General features: G+C 40.6%; 6 protein-coding genes across 11 annotated transcripts; 4 read left to right on the plus strand and 2 right to left on the minus strand.

Moving 5' to 3' along the window:
• Positions 1-137: 137 nt before the first annotated feature.
• Positions 138-769, minus strand: LOC108595704 (gametocyte-specific factor 1 homolog). The gene is made up of 2 exons (XM_017980988.2): positions 547-769; positions 138-490 (listed from the first exon to the last, which is right to left on the minus strand). Exons 1-2 carry the CDS (start codon positions 703-705, stop codon positions 203-205), a joined length of 447 nt encoding a protein of 148 aa, XP_017836477.1. The 5' UTR covers positions 706-769; the 3' UTR covers positions 138-202.
• A 354-nt stretch (positions 770-1123) lies between these two features.
• On the plus strand, positions 1124-2299 carry LOC108597572 (nascent polypeptide-associated complex subunit alpha). The gene is made up of 2 exons (XM_017984183.1): positions 1124-1214; positions 1447-2299. Exon 2 carries the CDS (start codon positions 1454-1456, stop codon positions 2111-2113), a length of 660 nt encoding a protein of 219 aa, XP_017839672.1. The 5' UTR covers positions 1124-1214; positions 1447-1453; the 3' UTR covers positions 2114-2299.
• A 102-nt stretch (positions 2300-2401) lies between these two features.
• LOC108597571 (diacylglycerol kinase epsilon) lies at positions 2402-4368 on the minus strand. Its single transcript, XM_017984182.1, has 4 exons — positions 4115-4368; positions 3049-4059; positions 2670-2987; positions 2402-2610 (listed from the first exon to the last, which is right to left on the minus strand). The coding sequence occupies exons 1-4, from the start codon at positions 4277-4279 to the stop codon at positions 2488-2490; spliced, it is 1617 nt and encodes a 538-aa protein (XP_017839671.1). The 5' UTR covers positions 4280-4368; the 3' UTR covers positions 2402-2487.
• A 306-nt stretch (positions 4369-4674) lies between these two features.
• On the plus strand, positions 4675-7407 carry LOC108595045 (25S rRNA (cytosine-C(5))-methyltransferase nop2). The gene is made up of 3 exons (XM_017980186.2): positions 4675-4842; positions 4904-5754; positions 5805-7407. Exons 1-3 carry the CDS (start codon positions 4746-4748, stop codon positions 7365-7367), a joined length of 2511 nt encoding a protein of 836 aa, XP_017835675.1. The 5' UTR covers positions 4675-4745; the 3' UTR covers positions 7368-7407.
• Positions 7408-7574: 167 nt separating this feature from the next.
• Positions 7575-9700, plus strand: LOC108595608 (neprilysin-4). Its single transcript, XM_017980874.1, has 3 exons — positions 7575-7581; positions 7675-8169; positions 8223-9700. The coding sequence occupies exons 2-3, from the start codon at positions 7690-7692 to the stop codon at positions 9540-9542; spliced, it is 1800 nt and encodes a 599-aa protein (XP_017836363.1). The 5' UTR covers positions 7575-7581; positions 7675-7689; the 3' UTR covers positions 9543-9700.
• A 689-nt stretch (positions 9701-10389) lies between these two features.
• Positions 10390-17734, plus strand: LOC108596586 (diuretic hormone receptor). 6 transcript variants are annotated; one of them, XR_001915054.1, is made up of 13 exons: positions 10390-10703; positions 14246-14722; positions 15198-15315; positions 15387-15588; positions 15643-15739; positions 15795-15888; positions 15945-16108; positions 16171-16281; positions 16400-16585; positions 16656-16780; positions 16928-16969; positions 17098-17203; positions 17270-17361. XR_001915054.1 is itself a non-coding variant. In XM_017982513.1 (12 exons), the coding sequence occupies exons 2-12, from the start codon at positions 14525-14527 to the stop codon at positions 17364-17366; spliced, it is 1434 nt and encodes a 477-aa protein (XP_017838002.1). In that variant the 5' UTR covers positions 10390-10703; positions 14246-14524; the 3' UTR covers positions 17367-17734. The 6 variants fall into 6 exon arrangements, 2 of the variants coding, with proteins under 2 accessions (XP_017838002.1, XP_017838003.1); XR_001915056.1 differs by having other exon boundaries at positions 17098-17200; positions 17270-17357; XR_001915055.1 differs by having other exon boundaries at positions 17098-17208; positions 17270-17355.
• The last annotated feature ends 124 nt before the right edge of the window (positions 17735-17858 follow it).

The raw sequence follows: 17858 nt of genomic DNA on the forward strand, positions 1-17858 counted from the left end.
GCGTCAACGATCAGGCATTCAGACAGCGACTCTAAAGATAGTTATCATAACTGACGTCTACAGCTTTCTTGATCGGCAAAAACAACGAGAACAGATTGCGGAAGTCAACACACGACATTCCATAAGCATAAGATAATGTAAATTACAACTTAATATTCTCAAGCAATCTATATTTTATAAGTGCTATATATGAAGAGCGTTTTTACATCGACTCATCTTGGTTTACTTCAGTTATGTTTTGAAAACGCTTGCGTTCGGATTCACGAAATTCACGGCGAACGGAGGCTGAGCCTCCTGTTAATCTGCGCATGATCAATTTGTTGGTAATATGACTTTCAGGCTTATATGACTCGACTACTGGCTCTGCGTCCCAATCCTCTTTACATTGGATGATATCAATTTGATCCGCTGCACTAAGCTCTGCAGGCAAAGCGTCTGCTATTACAAATCTATCAAAGTCCGGCCTGCTTTCGCAACTTAGCAGATGCGACTAATATAAAAAGAATAAATTAGTACATATAAATTGAAACTAATACACTTTCTTACCTGAAATTCTTGAGCTTTTATTAAATGCGTTGTGTTGAATACGCATCTAAGCATTTCCACTTGTGTATTGTTTCGCGTGCATTTTATTAAATGTATGGGCAGTCGATTTGCCAACATTACATGAGTTGGATCGAACGGGCATTTCACAAATTTAGACATTTTAAATTAATATTCTGCCAATTTCAATTAAGATATAAATTCGGTAAGACAACGCATACAAATGATGAAATGTTTTCAACCTGCAAAGATTCAAAGCAATAGCCAACTATGTGAAAATTACCGCTGTCTGTTTGACTTTTTAAATTTATGTAATACAATATAATATGTAATGCATAACAGTAGGCATGGATTACAGTACCAAGTTTAAATTTAACTATAATTTTTTGCATATTTTGATGTTTTCTGGCAACTCTAGCTACATAGTTAGTATTTAATCGATTATCAATCGCACCAGTTTTAGAGTGACAACTGGGAAGAAGAATTAGGTTTGAGAGTCACAACGGTGAGTAAGAGCCCCGTGACTGTTGCAGTGTTGCCATATGAGCAATTTTTAACATCGTCAAAAAAATATCGATGGTCCTGCGTGTTTTCTTTCATCTCTATTGTCTAACACTACTTTTTCACACAAAAACGTTTTGCGTTTCCGGTCTGCTTTAGCCGCCTTTTAGGTAAATAATTTACAATTTAAGCCAACATCAAGGCGTAAATCTGCAAACTTGATATAAAATATTGATATTTTGGTTAGCAACAATAGATTTTTATAATTATTGTGTAATTTACGGTCGTAAATGAGTGTGAAATGTTGATTGCAAAAACCATAGTGACCTTTAGCAGCGGCCGGAAGATTATTGACAAATCATAAAATATTTCTGATGTAATTTATTTTTGTCATTTTAACAGCAAAAACATGCCTGAACTCACTGAAATCAAGAACGAAGCACCTTCGACCTCCGCTGAGGCGAAGAAGCCCGAGGATGCTGAGGTTCGCGTTGAGGATGATGATGGCAGCGAGAGCGACTCTGAGATGATTCCAGAGCTGGAGGAGGCCGACACTGGCGCAACTCAGCTGGGTGGCGGTGCCACCGGTCTGCCCATCGATATGGTGTCAAAGGCCAAACAGTCACGTGGTGAGAAGAAGGCACGTAAAATCATGCTGAAACTCGGTCTGAAGCAGATTCAGGGTGTGAACCGTGTGACCATCCGCAAGTCAAAGAACATTCTGTTTGTCATCAACAATCCCGATGTGTACAAGAATCCCCATAGCGATACATACATTGTCTTTGGCGAAGCCAAGATTGAGGATCTGTCCCAGCAAGCGCAAGTCGCTGCTGCTGAGAAGTTCAAGGCCCCAGAAGCAGCTGGTGCTGCTGATAGTGTGGGTGCCGCTACCATGGTGGCGCCTATTGCCGAAGAGGATGAGGAGGAAGTTGACGACACTGGCGTCGATGAAAAGGATATTGAGCTGGTCATAGCGCAGGCGAACACAACGCGTGCGAAGGCTATAAAGGCGCTGAAGAACAATAGCAACGACATTGTAAATGCCATCATGGAGCTAACAATGCTTTAAGTCATCGTGGGAACTTCATTGCTTTCGTTGATTACCCGCCTTTCGATAAAAATAAAACAGAACCACAATACCCCAAAAATGTTATAAGCATGCACACGTGCATGCAAATTTAAGAACAAAAAGAAACCAGTCGATAATTTAACAATTTAACAGGAAAAGAATAAAGTGACTATTCAGAATCAGAAACGAACGTTAATTCGAGTACATAACATTTTTATTGCCACAATTTTTATATTGATTATAGAACAACTCAAAACTAAATTATTTGGACACATAATTTTACAACTAATAACTTAAATTCGAACTCGAGATTTCAGCCTAGGAAACGTTAAGTACAGTGGCACCGATATATGTGTATAGTATTAATGTATGTCTTAATTGCTTGGCTCCAGCTTAAGTACGCGTGCTTGGCTGCGTGCCTGCAAGCGCAAATCCGCGGGTCCCTGCATCCAAGGTTCACCATCTGCCTGCATGGGTACTGTGCCATTAACTTGCAGCTGCAATTGAAACTTAATTAGTGGAAGGAGCTCGCCGGCAGGTCTTTTACTCAACACACCCTTATCTGTTTGGCCTGACCAATGCGTACGGGTTTGCTTATGTTGCACTGCAGCTGAGCAATGTGGAAGGAGGAGACAATGCCAAAGACTTCCATTTTGCCATCGGAGATGGAATTATAGATGCGCTCCTCACCATTGGAGTTGCTCAGCTCGCAGAGCTTGCAGCCAGCCCCCCAAGAGTCAATGTTGAGAAACACCAACGACTGCAGCTCTGGCAGCTCAATGCGCTTGTTGTCCAAATGCAATATCAGCTTCTGCTCAATGCGTTCACAGTCCGGCTGCATGACCTGCTGAGTGCCAAAGGTAAAGTACAGCAGCTGTAATAAAAAGAACATATATGTTTATTTAAAGTTTTCTTTAAGCGTCTGCTTCTCCTACCTTGTTAAAAATGCGGCTGCTGAGCAGATAGAAACGAGATTCACGTGTCTTGTGAAAGTTATAGGTAATGTAGGCATCCACGCCTACGCTGAAATAGTTATACACATGCACTGTCTTTGTGGGATGTCTCTGGATGGGCAGCCGATAGTGCAGCTTCTCGATTTGCAAATCGTAACGATCCAGATTAATGGAGCGTGCTCGCCGTATACTCCGCAGTATATGCAGAGGATCCAACACAGCCGGAGGTTCAGCGCCCCAGCCAAGTACACGTGAAAGATCATTGCCCGTGCCAAGTGGCATTATCGCCACTGCTGGTTGTGGCTTTATATTCAACGTGTAGATGGTGTTTAGCACCCAGCCAATGGTGCCATCCCCGCCGGCTACTAATATGCGACAGGGACGTGGACTAGTCTTAGCGACCCACTGCAGCGCATCTTGTGGGCCACGCGTGCCCATCTCCATCACCTGCAACGGATGTAAGTAACCACGTAGCAGTGAAAGTACATTGGCACCTGTGCTGCTACCAGATTTGGTATTAGCAATGACTATTAAGGGCTCCCAGTGTTCTATATCGGGCGGGTTAATGCCAGTGAGATGCAGACGCACAGACTCGCGGGTTCTTGCCGCTACAATACAGTAGGGTGGATAAATCATGTCACGAAACTCGCCCAAATCGCAAGTAGAATTCGTGTCTACTTGCTTGTAGCAGTGATCATGATAGCAACGCTGACACCAAGCACAACGCCAGCCATAGAGTCCCGGACCTGAGCTGCTTATATGATGATCCGCCTCCTGGCCACACTCAGCGCAGGTATACATCATGGGCAAATTGCCGCGCACCCATAAATGTTGCACTGTTTGCGCATTGCGCAACCATTTGTCCTTGCAGCGAAAAAGCGAATCCGCCTTGCGTTGACACGCCGGCTCAGCGTGCGTACAAAGGCCACAGCAATCGCAGAATAAGCCCGCCGAGGGTGTCAATAGTATCTCGCATGCATTGCAAAAGCAGGCCTAAGAGTCAATATAGTCAATGACGCAACAAGTCGAGCGAGATGAAACTACGCACCTGTTCAAGTACTTTTATTGATTTCCAGCTGTGACGTTGTTTGCCCGATATGCAAATGACGACATCTTCAGCAAGTATGCTGCGACAAAAGGCAAATAAAACGCCCAACGCCAGCAGCGAGCCAATAAGCGCCTCCACGCTCAGCTCAATGCTGGCTATGTCCATTACTTGCACACTCAAAACTAATCCTTTAATGCAAATATTTGCTGAGGATTTCTATATTATAATTTGTAACATGTTTATGCTTTTATATTTTTTTGGCGTCGCAAACAGCTGTTTGTAAGCTTACAGTGTCGACTAATCGATAGCATCGCACATTGGTCATATCGATTTCCATCTCTATCTAGCTAAATAGACCAACAATAAACAATTAAATCTCTTTGTCGTGCCTACTCAGTAACTTTGTATGGTGTAATAGAATGCTGGTTTATCAAGCAAAATGTATCATTCAAGTCAAGTTAGATTAATTGGTTGCCCGCGATTGGTTTTTCAAAAATAGCTATTTCTGACTTGAAAATGGCTAAGTTGCCAACATTGCTTAGCGACCATCTCTAGCAAGCAGCCAGGGCGCACGTGGAGCCGCCAACACATTTTTTAACCATTATTTTATTGAGTTTAAGACAATTTTAAAATGGGACGCAAGGCAGATTATAGTGAAAAAGAGAAGAAAGGCCCTGGGCGCAAAACCCGAAAGCAGGGACCGCCCACATTTCCAAAGAAGTCTTTTGGTAAGTGGAAGCATGTAAAATCAAAAACAACTATTGCAATGTGTTGTCTTTTTTCAAACAGCACCAATGGATGATGAGGACAAGCGTTTGTCCCATCGACAGAAACAACGTGTGGCTAAGCGGGAGCAAAAGAAGGTTGTGCAAAAAGCAAAGCTAAAGGAAAAGCGCGAAAAGCAGCCGGTGCAAAAGAAACAGCAAAAGTATAATAGCGAAAGCGAGCCGGAAGATGAGGAAATGAGCGAGCAGGAAGAGCAGGTATCAACAGATGAAGAAGTGCCGCAGCTAGTGCCAATTAAGAAACAGTTAAAGGCAAATGGTGTGAAAAACAAGAAGGAGATTGTTGCAGCTGAAAGTGAAAGCGATGAGGAGGATATAGAGGAAATGGAGGAAGAAGCTACAGACAATGAGGACGAGGAGGAGGAGGATGACGAAGATGAGGCGCAGGTGGGCAAACTGACGGATCTGTTTGAGGGTAATAGCGACGATGAATTTGACGTATCGGGCGAGGAAGAAGCTGATGAGGAAGATGACGATGAGTCTGACGATGACGAAAATATGCCCATTGAGCGCGCAAGCAAAAAGTTAAAGAGTCGCCAGGCCAAGGATGCTGAACTGGCCGAAGAGGAGCTGCAAATGACTGTGGATCAGGCAGACATTTTCCGCTTTCCTGTCGAAGGTGAAGAGCCTGAAAAAGAGCTAACACTACAGGATGTCCAGCAGCGCATCAAGGATGTAATGCAAGTGTTATCCGATTTTAACAAACATCGCGAGGAGGGACGCTCACGTGCTGAATACACAGAGCTACTGCGTCATGACTTATGCTTGTACTACAGCTATAATGAGTTTTTAATGGAAAAGCTAATGGATATATTCAAATTGAGCGATCTAATGGACTATCTGGAGGCTTCAGAAGTATGATACAGTTATTGTATTTTGAACTATTATTTAACTTATAATTTTAGGTAGCACGTCCACTTACCATACGCACAAATTCGCTGAAGACACGTCGTCGTGACTTGGCTGGTGCACTCATCAATCGTGGCGTTAATCTGGATCCGCTGGGCAAGTGGACAAATGTGGGTCTGGTGGTATTCAACTCTACAGTGCCTTTGGGAGCGACTCCAGAGTATCTGGCTGGTCATTATATGATACAGGGTGCCTCATCCATGTTGCCTGTGGTTGCGCTGGCGCCGCAGGAGAACGAGCGTATATTGGACATGTGCTCAGCGCCGGGCGGCAAGGGCTCGCACATAGCCGCAGTTATGAAGAACACAGGCACACTGTTTGCCAATGATGCTAATCGTGATCGCATCAAGGCAGTCGTAGCGAACTTCCATCGTCTGGGCATTGTAAATGCCGTCATAAGTTGTGAGGATGCCACCAAGTTCCGCAATATAATGACGGGCTTCGATCGCGTGCTGCTGGATGCACCTTGCACGGGCACAGGCGTGGTCTCTAAGGATCCTAGTGTGAAGACTACCAAGTCGGAAATCGATGTGCAGCGTTGTTATAATCTACAGCGCAAACTTTTACTCACAGCCATTGATTGTGTAGATGCCAAGTCAAAGACGGGTGGTTATATTGTCTACTCCACATGCTCCATACTGCCAGAGGAGAACGAATGGGTCATAGATTATGCGCTCAAGAAGCGTAATGTTAAGCTGGTGCCGCTGGGCATAGACTTTGGTGAGCCTGGCTTTACCAAGTTCCGTCAGCATCGCTATCATCCCAGCATGAATCTAAGCAAACGCTTCTATCCACATACAAGCAACATGGATGGCTTCTATGTGGCCAAGCTGAAAAAGTTCTCCAACACCATACCCATAACCAAGGAGCAGCAGGAAGCGGACGAGAAGCAGCTGGATGAGGCCATAGCAGCTGAAGCAACTGCCACAGAGGAAGAGGCGCCAACAGCTGGCGATGAAACTGAGGAAACAAAGGAACGCAAGCTATTGGGCAAGCGTGCAGGCAAACCCAACCTGACCGATGTGGAGCAGGATCTGAAAAAGAAGAAGCTGGAGCAAAGCAAAACGAAATATGTAGCCAGGGTATTTGAGAAGCCCGTGAAAGTGCCCAAGAAGCCCAAGCCTGAGCAGCCCGCAGCTACAGAGCAGAAACAGCAAGAGAGTGGGCAAAAGAAAATGCAGAACGATAAAAAGCCAGAGAATACACAAAACTATAAGAAACAAGGGATTGTACAAAAGAGAACGCCGAAACCGCAGAACGATAAAAAGCAAGAGAATGGACAACAGAAGAGCAAGGAAGCTCCACAAAAGCCAGCGGCCAAGACGCAAGAGAATGGCAAGCAAAATACACAGAAGAAAGCAAAAGTAGACGTCGCGCCAAGCAAACCGAAGGCTAATGCCAAATTGGCCAAGGCAAAGCGCGTAGACGTGGATGAAGTACCTCTGCTAGAAGGTAAACCCATCAAAAATAAAAGTAAATTCAACCAAAAGTCCAAGCAAGTTGGACAGTTGAGCAAGTCGAAAAAACCAGAGGGTAAGAAACAAAAATTTAAGAAATAAGCTAAAATAGAATATTGGAATTTTGTTTATAGCTGATGTATGTACTATATGAAAAAAGTTTATTGCAGTTTTTGCAATGCCACAAAAAAAGATAAATAAAATATATAATTTTATTTTGCAAAAAAAAACTAAGAATGCCTTTGCGTCAAATTGACAGATAAGCGAATGTTGCATGATTAATTTATTGAAAGCAACAATGGACTGCTTAAAGGGGGTAAGATTTATTATATAAATATATTTTTAATGATATTTCAGACTACGCCGCTGCTTTAAAAGATTGTGCTAATGTAAGTTTTTTAATTTTAAGCTGTGCAGTATCAAAATGAATTTGACTGCAGCAAGTTTAATGCTAGCTTTGCTGCAAGCTTGTGTGGCAGCTGAGCAGGATATCAATGTGGCAACTGTGCGGCGCATACGTCAGAACATGTTGCCACATGTGTCGCCGTGTGTGGATTTTTGGAGCTATGCATGCGGCAATTGGTCGCTGCCGTTTGTGGATAATTTTCAGCTGGCGGAGCAGCGCTATGCAGTTGAGATGACAGCAATATTAGCTGATGAATTGCAGCAAGAGCAGGCGCCGCAATTGTTGCAAGCAATGCGAGATTATTTTAAGGCTTGTGGGAAGCAGCAGTCACAAGAGTTGAAAGAGTTGAAACAACAGCAGTTGCAGCTGTGGGCGTGGCTGGGCAAGTTGCGTCAGTATGGCTTAAATGGCGTATTCTTTGAGCAGACAGTGGATGTGGCCTACAATGACTCCAAGCGTTATGTGTTGCAGCTGAAGATGCCAGCGAGCGCAGATTTAGTGAGCTACAAGTTGAACTAAAAACAAACAATTTAAATCACACTTTATTTTAGGAGCAACTTGCTGTTGATGCTGAGCTGCAGCAGTTTGTGTGGCAGCTGCGCGATTTGACTGCAAGCTATGACAGCGAGGAGTCAACAATACAGAGCTGGAGCTTTGATGAGCTGCAGCAGCAAATACCGCAAATTAATTGGCAAATGTATTTTGAAGCATTGCTGACATTTGATTTGAGCGCAGTGCGTGTGGAAGTGAGCGATGTGGCATATCTACGTGCCGTGGGGCAGCTGCTGCAGCGCAGCCAGCCGAGCAACATTGCAGCCTATGTGCAACTGCAACTGGCAAAGTTTATGCAGCAAGCGCGGCCTAAGCGTGGCAGCAACTATGACTGCATACAACACATGCGCGCGCTGTTGCCGCTGGGCATGAACTATATCTACAATCGTTATGTGTACAAAACACGCGCAACGGATATGCAGCAGTTGCAAGCACTGTTTGCCACACTGAAGCAAGTGTTTGCCAAATATTTAACAGCAAATCGTTTGAGCTTAAACCAACAGCAATTGGCTTATCTACGCAACAAGCTGCAACACATGCAACTACAGCTGGGCAACTTGCCACCGAATGCCACTAGCAGTTACTATAATGCACATTATGGCAGCATTAGCTTTGCTAATGATTTTGAACACAATCTGCTTGCCGCTTTGCAACTGCGCACGCGTTTGCAACATGCACCACTAATGCAGCCGCACGCACAGTTGCAACTTGACACTTACTATGTTAATGATGATTTGTTTGTGGCACGCAACGCGCCCTACTTTGAGCCCGAACGCAATACGCTAACAGTGCCGCTCATCTTCATGCAGTTGCCATTCTACCATCAAAGTCAGCATCCAGTCTTCCGACACAGTCTTATGGGTTTCATTTTGGCGCATGAGCTCAACCATGCCTTCGAACATGAAGGCATACTCTACGACTATGCTGGCAATGAATCCCCATTGGGTGCGTCTATACGACAGCAGCCTGCCTACCAACTGGCGCTTAAGTGTGTAGTGCAGGAGTCAACTACAGCGGCGCTTAAGGAGCGTCTGGCGGATGTTAATGGTCTGCAATTGGCCTACGACGCGTTCTTTGGACTGAATCATGATTCCTCGCAATTTGCTTATCTGCCATATGCCTTCGAGCAGCGGCTGCTGGCGCCACAGCTTTTCCACTTGAACTTTGCACAGTTTTTCTGCGGCCGTCTGCCCATTGCACTGGGCCATGATATGGACAATGTGCGCGTGTATATTGCTCAAAAGTATTTGCATCAGTTTGCCATTGATTTCAAATGCGCGCCAACGTCAGCAACTAACTGTTCACTCTGGCGTGCATAACGGTAATTACTATTGTATGTAATGCGAGCAGCGTAATCGAAACCAATATTTAAAAAGCAATTAATACAGTTGAATTTAAGCTAACAGTTAGCAGCGGCTAAGGCTTAAAAAATTATAAAAAAAATGTAACTTAACAATTGTTACATTAAACATTTAAACTGCTGCATGTAAGTTAAAACTTATTACTACTAAAGCTTAAAAATAAATGTATTTTTACTATGCCTACAATTAACATTTAAAAAGCAATTAATACGGCACTTAAGCTGAAAACTTTTATTACTTACAGCAGCTTTTACAACTTAAATTTATAAAAAATATTTATATTTACATTTGTTACAATTGCTGTGCACTTTTTTTTTATCTTTCATTCAATGCATTTATCTATAAACTATAAAGCTTGCACACTGCACGTAATTAAATAGTCTTATATGCCTTTAGTTGAAAATAACACACTCATAGATAGATAAATAAATTTATTCATTTTGTTGTTGTAAATTGTATTTATGAATGCACACTGTATTTAACGGCCCAGTACATTGTCATTGTCAATTTCAATTGACAACTTGTGGTGTGTGATATCGTCAGCAACAATTTAATTTATAGGCGAAATGGGAAATGGAAATGAAAATTTGAATGCAAATGCAATAGCAACAAAATGCCGGCAACGCAACGTTTAATGCGCTCTTCAAACTCATTCGCCACGTAGGCCCAACGCGAGAGAGAGAGCACGAGCGTTAGAGCGCCACAAGTTGTTGGTGAGCGCATCCTTCGCTTTAGCGAGCGCCCAGCATAGACACGAGCGCCGATGCCAATGCCAAAGTAGCTCTGGTTCAGTTTGGCGCTGCCCTTGTTCGTGATAAGACGTGTGTGTGTCGCTTGGCGTGTGGGCATCGTTTTCATTTATTCATTTTGATTATCTTGCTGCTGGTGGTGCCGTTGCTTAAGCAACAACCGTTATAAATGCTACACGGCCGTGTCTTAAGCCCTGCGGCCAAACTGCTTAAAGTTCTAGTTAAAGCGCAGTGCAAGTGAATTATATGTATATAGAAATGAAAATTGCAATTAAAATATACGTTAATAAAAGAGTTTGTTTTATGGCGCTGCGTGTGTGAAAAACTCATAAAACTGCTGGCATTTAAAACTGCTGGAAACACACAGCGTGTAAGTGAAAAATGTTTGTATTTAATACAAAGCTTAGTCTGTTGTGCTTGTTAGTATAAATATTAGCAATTTGAAGAGTCATAATGCTCACTTAGCAGCTTCATCCATTAGCACACAACAATAAGCTGTTTAAATTGAAGAATAAGCGCTGATTAACAAACAAAACAAATTGTTGGAAAAAATAACATTTTGACTTGAGAAGAATTATGCGCTGAGCTTTTATTTCGGGGCGTCTTGTTAAACTTTTCAATTAAATGCTATATATGCGTTGCAGCTGCCCGTGCATTTTGTTTAAATTATATAGATCTCGAGCCATTTAGAGCGATCACCTTGCCTTGCACACTCACACACTTGGGCAATGATAAACAATGTAACATTTAGCAGCGCCTCTGGCTCCAGCGCCTCTGGCAAAGTAAACATAGAATAAAATATAGATAAAGGCAACACGGCAGCAATATTATAAATAAACTGTTTTTTCTTTAATTCATCGCCACACCGTGTTATTTGTTTAACAAATTGTTATTAAAGTAGTGAGTGCATCGGCTCATTCATAGAATACGCTTTAATTATAGCCGAGTGCTGGAACTGCAACTTGAGTTGAAAAGCAATTGCTTAAGCAAATAGCCTGGACTACTTGACGCTTCAAGTTGCAAGCGTGCACTTGTAAACAACAGCGCTGGCTGCTGCTACTTACATGCCCATATACTATATTTAGTTAATTGTTTTAGCAGATAAAAGTAAAAGCACATAAATAAGTTAGTGCCGTATGTCGTATGCCACATGCATGCGCGCTCGGCCTGCGGGCGGCTTTAATAACTTATGCTAAAATTTATACAAAAATAAAACAGCTCCTTTGCCATAACCATGCCTACAGCTTACTTGCGCTTTAGCTGCTTCTTTGCTTACAAGTTCAAAGCAGCAGCAGCGAGCTGTTTTTTTTCTTCATTTTTTGGGAATCAGATTTGCAGAGCCATAAAATTATCCCAAGCATCATAACGAGAAAAAAGAAAATAAAACTTAAATCGTTTTGGCAACGCGGCGTATGCTCAACTTAAATCAAGCATACGCCATGGGGACCACACACAACATATAAGCTGTTAGCAGCGCATCTTGTTGTAACAACGCATCGTATTCTCCGCTTGTTTTCCTGTTTGCCTGTTTATTTGTTTTCTTTTGTTTTTAGCTGTTGTAGTTTGTTCTAAGCCAATTGCATAGCATGGCGCTATTTATTTATTTGCTTACCGCCCAATCATAAATATCGTTACGATGCAATACAGCTGCACAATTTTTTAATTGCCCGAGGCTTTCCATGCATTATACATTTTATCACAACCAGCATATGGTTTTTATTCGGGCCGTAAAACGGCGACATAAAAATGCAATTATTGATAGCATTAGTTATAATACCTGCATACTAAGCTGCGCCTGCAGTTGTTAGCTTATTCAAAGACTTTAAATGCAAGTCGTTGCTCCCTCATGCATTGATAACAACAATAATATATCTACTATATGTAGTATGTATTTAATACATGCGCCTATCTAACAGTTCTACGCACAAATATTGCGTTTGTTTGCTTGGCGCGCTCATCATAAATAAATCGCCGTTGGCTAAATATTTGATCACAGCATGTTGCGCCAACCAGAAATCTTTAACAATTAGTTGAAGCCAAATACCAAGAATGTGCTCTATCAATGTGAGTGAGTGTGTGTGTGTGTGTGTGTGTTTGTAAGTAAGTGACTTTTTCTCTTGTTGGTCATTTGGCAATACATTTGACGCTTGTATAATTTATTTTATTTTCGATTTAACATTGCACAGCAAGTCAAGCACAATAACATTAGCCTTGTGAAATATGAAACTGTCTTTTGTAAGGGCAGCATGCAACTACAATATACACTTTTGTTAATAATATGACTTACAAAGCAAAGGAGATAAATAAATGCTCAACACACTAAAGTTTACATTGATCTAAGCATTATGCTATCAGCACATGAATTTATATTTCCATGATTTTTTAATTAAAAACATTTTAATTCTTAGCCTTAATACTTACATGAAACAATCTGCCAATACTTTATATTTGTATGCTACATTTTTATTTAATAAATTGTAACTTCAATAACAAATTAAAATAAATATATTTTGAACGAAACTGTGCTATATAATATTATACAGAATACACAGACATTTAACGTACTCCACCTTATTTATTTATTAGCCAACTGTTGCATATGTGTGCTCAATCTCGGCATACTCATTTGCCAGTTAACAAAGTGTATCGAAAACAATCTTCATCAAAACGTACAGCATTAAACCCTGTGTGTGTGTGTGTGTATCTGTCTGTGTCTGTGTGTGGGCGTCTGTTATTTCTCTCGAATTTGCTCATTAATAAATAACTTGACATTCTGTGCGCTTTAATCACAGTACAGGCTGCAATGTTAACTTGTTTGGCATTTCCAGCTTGCCCTTTGGCCACAGTGGGTGGCGCGGCTGAATTCGCTGCCATAAAAGCAATAAACTGGCTCATGATTGGGGGCTTAAGCGCTGAACTTCAAACGACGCATAGACAATTGTAGTTTGCACACAGACACAATCAAGTGTTTACGCGATTAAGAAGCAGCGAGTGTGAGGCAGTGTAAACATTTAATTTCAGATGGCAAAGGTAGCGAAATTTATTAGCAAATACTATGCCAATGACTAATGCAGCTCACCGTGTGCAATCAGATGTAAATTATACTATTATCAACTGCTGCAACCAGTTCGCCAATTGTTAGCTGTTAGCCCAAGTTAATTATCAGCATGTGTGTAATGTTGGTCAGGGTATTTAATGGGTTTTAGAGCTGTCAAGATTATATGGAAACGCTTTTGCAATGGGGCGTGGGATTTCGCTGCAAATAGTACCGCTCTGACAGTCAGATATGAGAGGCCCACCCCTAAAAGTCAAGGGGGCCATAAAGATTACTGTTTATTTATTCTTCATATAAATATGCTATATAGTACGTTCGTACAAATATATGTACAAAAGCCACGTGAATTCCGCATGTAGTATTTATACAGATTTTATAATTTTTCTTGCAAACAAGCATAGAGAGAAAGGAAGCAAAAAAGAAGCAAACAAGGCTGATGCAGCCGACTATGAAATACACTTTCAGCCAAATGAATTGGAATAGGTTCAGTAAGAAACATAAAACTTATTCAAGTTCAAGTTCAAATTATTATTTTTCCTTAACATTTAAAGCAAAGAAAAAAGCGTATGCTTAAGTTGGCTATCTCACCTTCATTCCCAGCTAATTCCTAGCTTAATATTTCTCTCAGTGCATTTACAATGCTCAGCCCAATGGCCTTGTCTACGCTTTGTTGGATGCGCATAGCTTTGCTAACTTGTTGCTCAGCTATTTTATTTTGTGGCTTTTTGCGTTTTGTGGGTTAGTGCGTGCCCCATGCCTTGTTTAGCTGATAAAAAAAAAACAAAAAAAAAAAACAAAAAAAAAAAATAATTTGGATTTATCTCTGTTATAGCGCTTCTTTCACTTTTCGTTTTCAGCTTGTCAACAGATGTATTTGCGTTGAAGTTATCTAAAGTGAGACCGTTGAGAATTGCGCAGCGTCAAAGCGACAGCGACAGAGCGAAAGTGTGTCTCAAGTTCACTGACTAACGCCCTTCACCCCAGCCACACTTGGAGGCTGCCCTGCTGACACCCTGTTGACAATTCTGTATCTGTATCTGTATCTGCATCTGTATCTGTGTGTGTGTGTATGCCACAGCGTGGCTAATTGAAAACTTGCACCCATTCCTCTCTCTCTCTCTCTCACGCGACTTGCAATGGCTGAAGATGATTATCGCGCACTGGTCGAGCACTGGAATAGTCTGCCAGAGGAAAAGCTATCCAGCATCTCGACAGACGATCTGCAACGCGCCGTAATTGGCGTCCAGCAGCTAGGGCACAGCGGTGTGCCCTACACCAATGAGACACAATGCCTGCAACAGGCCGAGCTGGAGGCCAATGTTACACACAATGAGGTAAAGTATAGACTAGAAATAATTAGCAGCCTCATTAGCAGCAAATTGATTTCAAAGCTATTTATATATATGCATTGTTGAGTAAGTTCAGTTTAAAACAAACAACGCAAAATTTGTTTAGAAATTTCTTTACAAATTTTTATGCCACCGAAATTTTAGTCTGAATTCTCTCACACCAAAAAAGGTGGAGGCGCAGTGAAATTTTTTTTTCGCTTGAATATTTGCAGCCATTCATTAAAAATGTCTTAAAATTTAGCTTTTGTTTCTATGCGCGCAATTTGGTAGATTAAAATAAAAAAGCTAAGTACACAGTGGACAAATAAATTATATTTCTGGCTATGTAAATGAATACAAATAAACTAATTTAATTAGAAAGCTTGACAAAACTTTCTATTTGTGGCTACATAAATTAATATGATTTTAAATTTGCACTAAGTTTAACATTTGAACTTAAATTTTATGCAAATTTCCATAGGGATTACACTGTGCTACAGCATTTGACACTGTGCTCTGCTGGCCACGCACCAAGGCTGGCAACTGGGCCATACTGCCTTGTTTCGAGGAGTTTAAGGGCGTACACTACGACACAACAGGTAAGCTGAGCCCAAAGTAAATTCGCGTGAAGAACTTCATTATTTATTTATTGCTGTGTGTTTATTTTAAGAAAATGCAAGTCGCTTCTGCCATGCAAATGGCTCTTGGGATAATTATAGCAATTATACGAGCTGTCATCAGCAAACTGGAGATGTGCCCATGGTGCCAGAATTCTCAGCTAGCGTGGATCTGCCCGCTATTATATACAACTGTGGCTATTTTATAAGTTTAGCCACCTTGATATTGGGCCTAATTATATTCATTAGCTTCAAGTAAGTGCAAAACTTGAATTAAAATTATTAAGTAATAAACTTATGTTTTTATAGAGACTTGCGCTGCCTACGCAATACCATACATGCGAATCTATTTCTTACCTATATAACATCAGCATTACTCTGGATTTTAACCTACTTTTTGCAAGTGGTAAGCATTAATAATTAGTGCATATAGCTGTGTAATTATACAATTGTTTTATTAGATAACCAGCGAGTCCAGCGAGGCTGGCTGCATTACGCTTGTTATAATGTATCAATATTTCTATTTGACAACATTCTTTTGGATGTTTGTTGAGGGTAAGTTTGATCAATAAAAAACAAGCAAAACTTAATTTCTAATTAATTGTTTATAGGTTTGTATTTGTATACGCTGGTAGTGCAAACATTTTCCGCTGAGAACATTAGCTTTATTACCTACGCCTTAATTGGCTGGGGCTGCCCGGCTATATGCATTATAATCTGGTCAACTGCCAAAGCGTTTGCGTCGTCTATGGACATGGATGGTCACATTAATGGCGTAAGCGTTTTGATTTTATTTATAATGTGATTCTATAGTATACACTTGTTGCGTCGATTTAGTTGGAAATCGAATGCAGTTGGATGCGTGAATCTCATGTCGATTGGATACTCAAAGGACCCGCTTCATTGGCTATATTAAGCAATTTGGTGTTTCTAGTGCGCATCATGTGGGTAAGTATAACTAACATATATATAATACATAATTCAAAGCAATTATTTGATTGTTTCAAAGTTAATTTTATTAAATGAATAGAAAGTTTAACTATAGCTCTGCCTGTTTTTCTTTTAGGTGCTCATAACCAAGCTGCGCTCCGCTCACACATTGGAGACCCGTCAGTATTACAAAGCTTCGAAGGCACTGCTTGTGCTTATACCGTTATTTGGCATTACATATTTACTTGTGTTAACTGGGCCCGAACAGGGCATAAGTCGACATCTATTCGAAAGCATGCGCGCCATATTGCTGAGCACACAGGTAAAAAGTAAAGTTGCAGACTTTTAACTTTTGCTAAACTTTTTTGTTTTGCAACTTTTGCATTTTGCAGGGATTCTTTGTGGCGCTTTTCTATTGTTTTCTTAACTCTGAAGTGCGTCAAACGTTGCGACATCGCTTCTTACGCTGGCGTGAGAGTCGCGATATTCATAGCACCAATTCGCTGAAGAACCGCAGGTGAGCTACGCTTGAGTTTTAACTAATATTTGTGGTCGGCTGTATGTTTTGTTGTTGTGGCCTACACATTGGTTTGCATATTTCATAAGGTTAATTTTTGTGTTTCGCTGTTGTGATTTATAAAACTTGTAATAATTTACATTTCAGATCAAAAGATTATTCGCATCGCTCGCGTACTGAAAGTCTACGGTGCGTATACGCTATGTATATATCTTTAGCAGCTGTTAATCATTCATTTACAAACTAATTTTATTTGTGCTACACATTTATACTTTGATTTATGTTTTGTTTTATAATTTTTATACATTTTTTTGTAGATTGACTTCAACAAGTCCCGTGCCCACCGGACACTATGAATGATCCTTTAAATGTTTAATGTTACCACCGATACACATTGCACACCTCTATAAGTTATTGCATGTAGTACTGTATATAAACAATAATTAATTGTTATTTATGTAAACTAAAGCATTTTGCGCTCTTTTGCAGAACTGAGGAGTGCGTCATCTGTTTGCGACCCGCTTTGCATACGCGCTTGGGCTCATTGAAGCGCTACCATAGCATTGATCTCACTGATTTTGTTTAGCTTTAAGCCAAGGTATAACTCACATTTAGCTTTGGTGCTAAGTCATAAAGTTTATTTCTCTTTTTCGACGTAGAAGATTTGAAATTACAGTTGAAATAATATCAGTTTATAGTTAGAGTTAAGTTAAAGTTACAAGTTTGATTTTCATTTTCTTTTTGTCGCTTAAGTACAAAACGCGTTTAAAACATAAACAAACAAATAGTTGGAAAACATTATTAGAGTATATATATATAGAGAGCCTAACAAAAAAGCCGAAAACACAAAGATTTTTAAACTATATAGTATTTTAAGCTGTTTTTATCAAAGCTTGCACTGTATACAGCCTTACGATTAAATATGTTTAAAAAAATTATCTATAAATTTGCTAGTTTTTCTTTTTTATTCTTGTCAAGTACGTGCCAATATGTGTAAAATTTTTAATGCTAGTTTTTTTTTTGTTTTTTAATTTAATATATATATATATATATATATGCATGTAACATACATACATAT

The sequence above is a fragment of the Drosophila busckii genome, chromosome 2R, assembly GCF_011750605.1.
Source record: "Drosophila busckii strain San Diego stock center, stock number 13000-0081.31 chromosome 2R, ASM1175060v1, whole genome shotgun sequence".
Taxonomy (NCBI): domain Eukaryota; kingdom Metazoa; phylum Arthropoda; class Insecta; order Diptera; family Drosophilidae; genus Drosophila; species Drosophila busckii.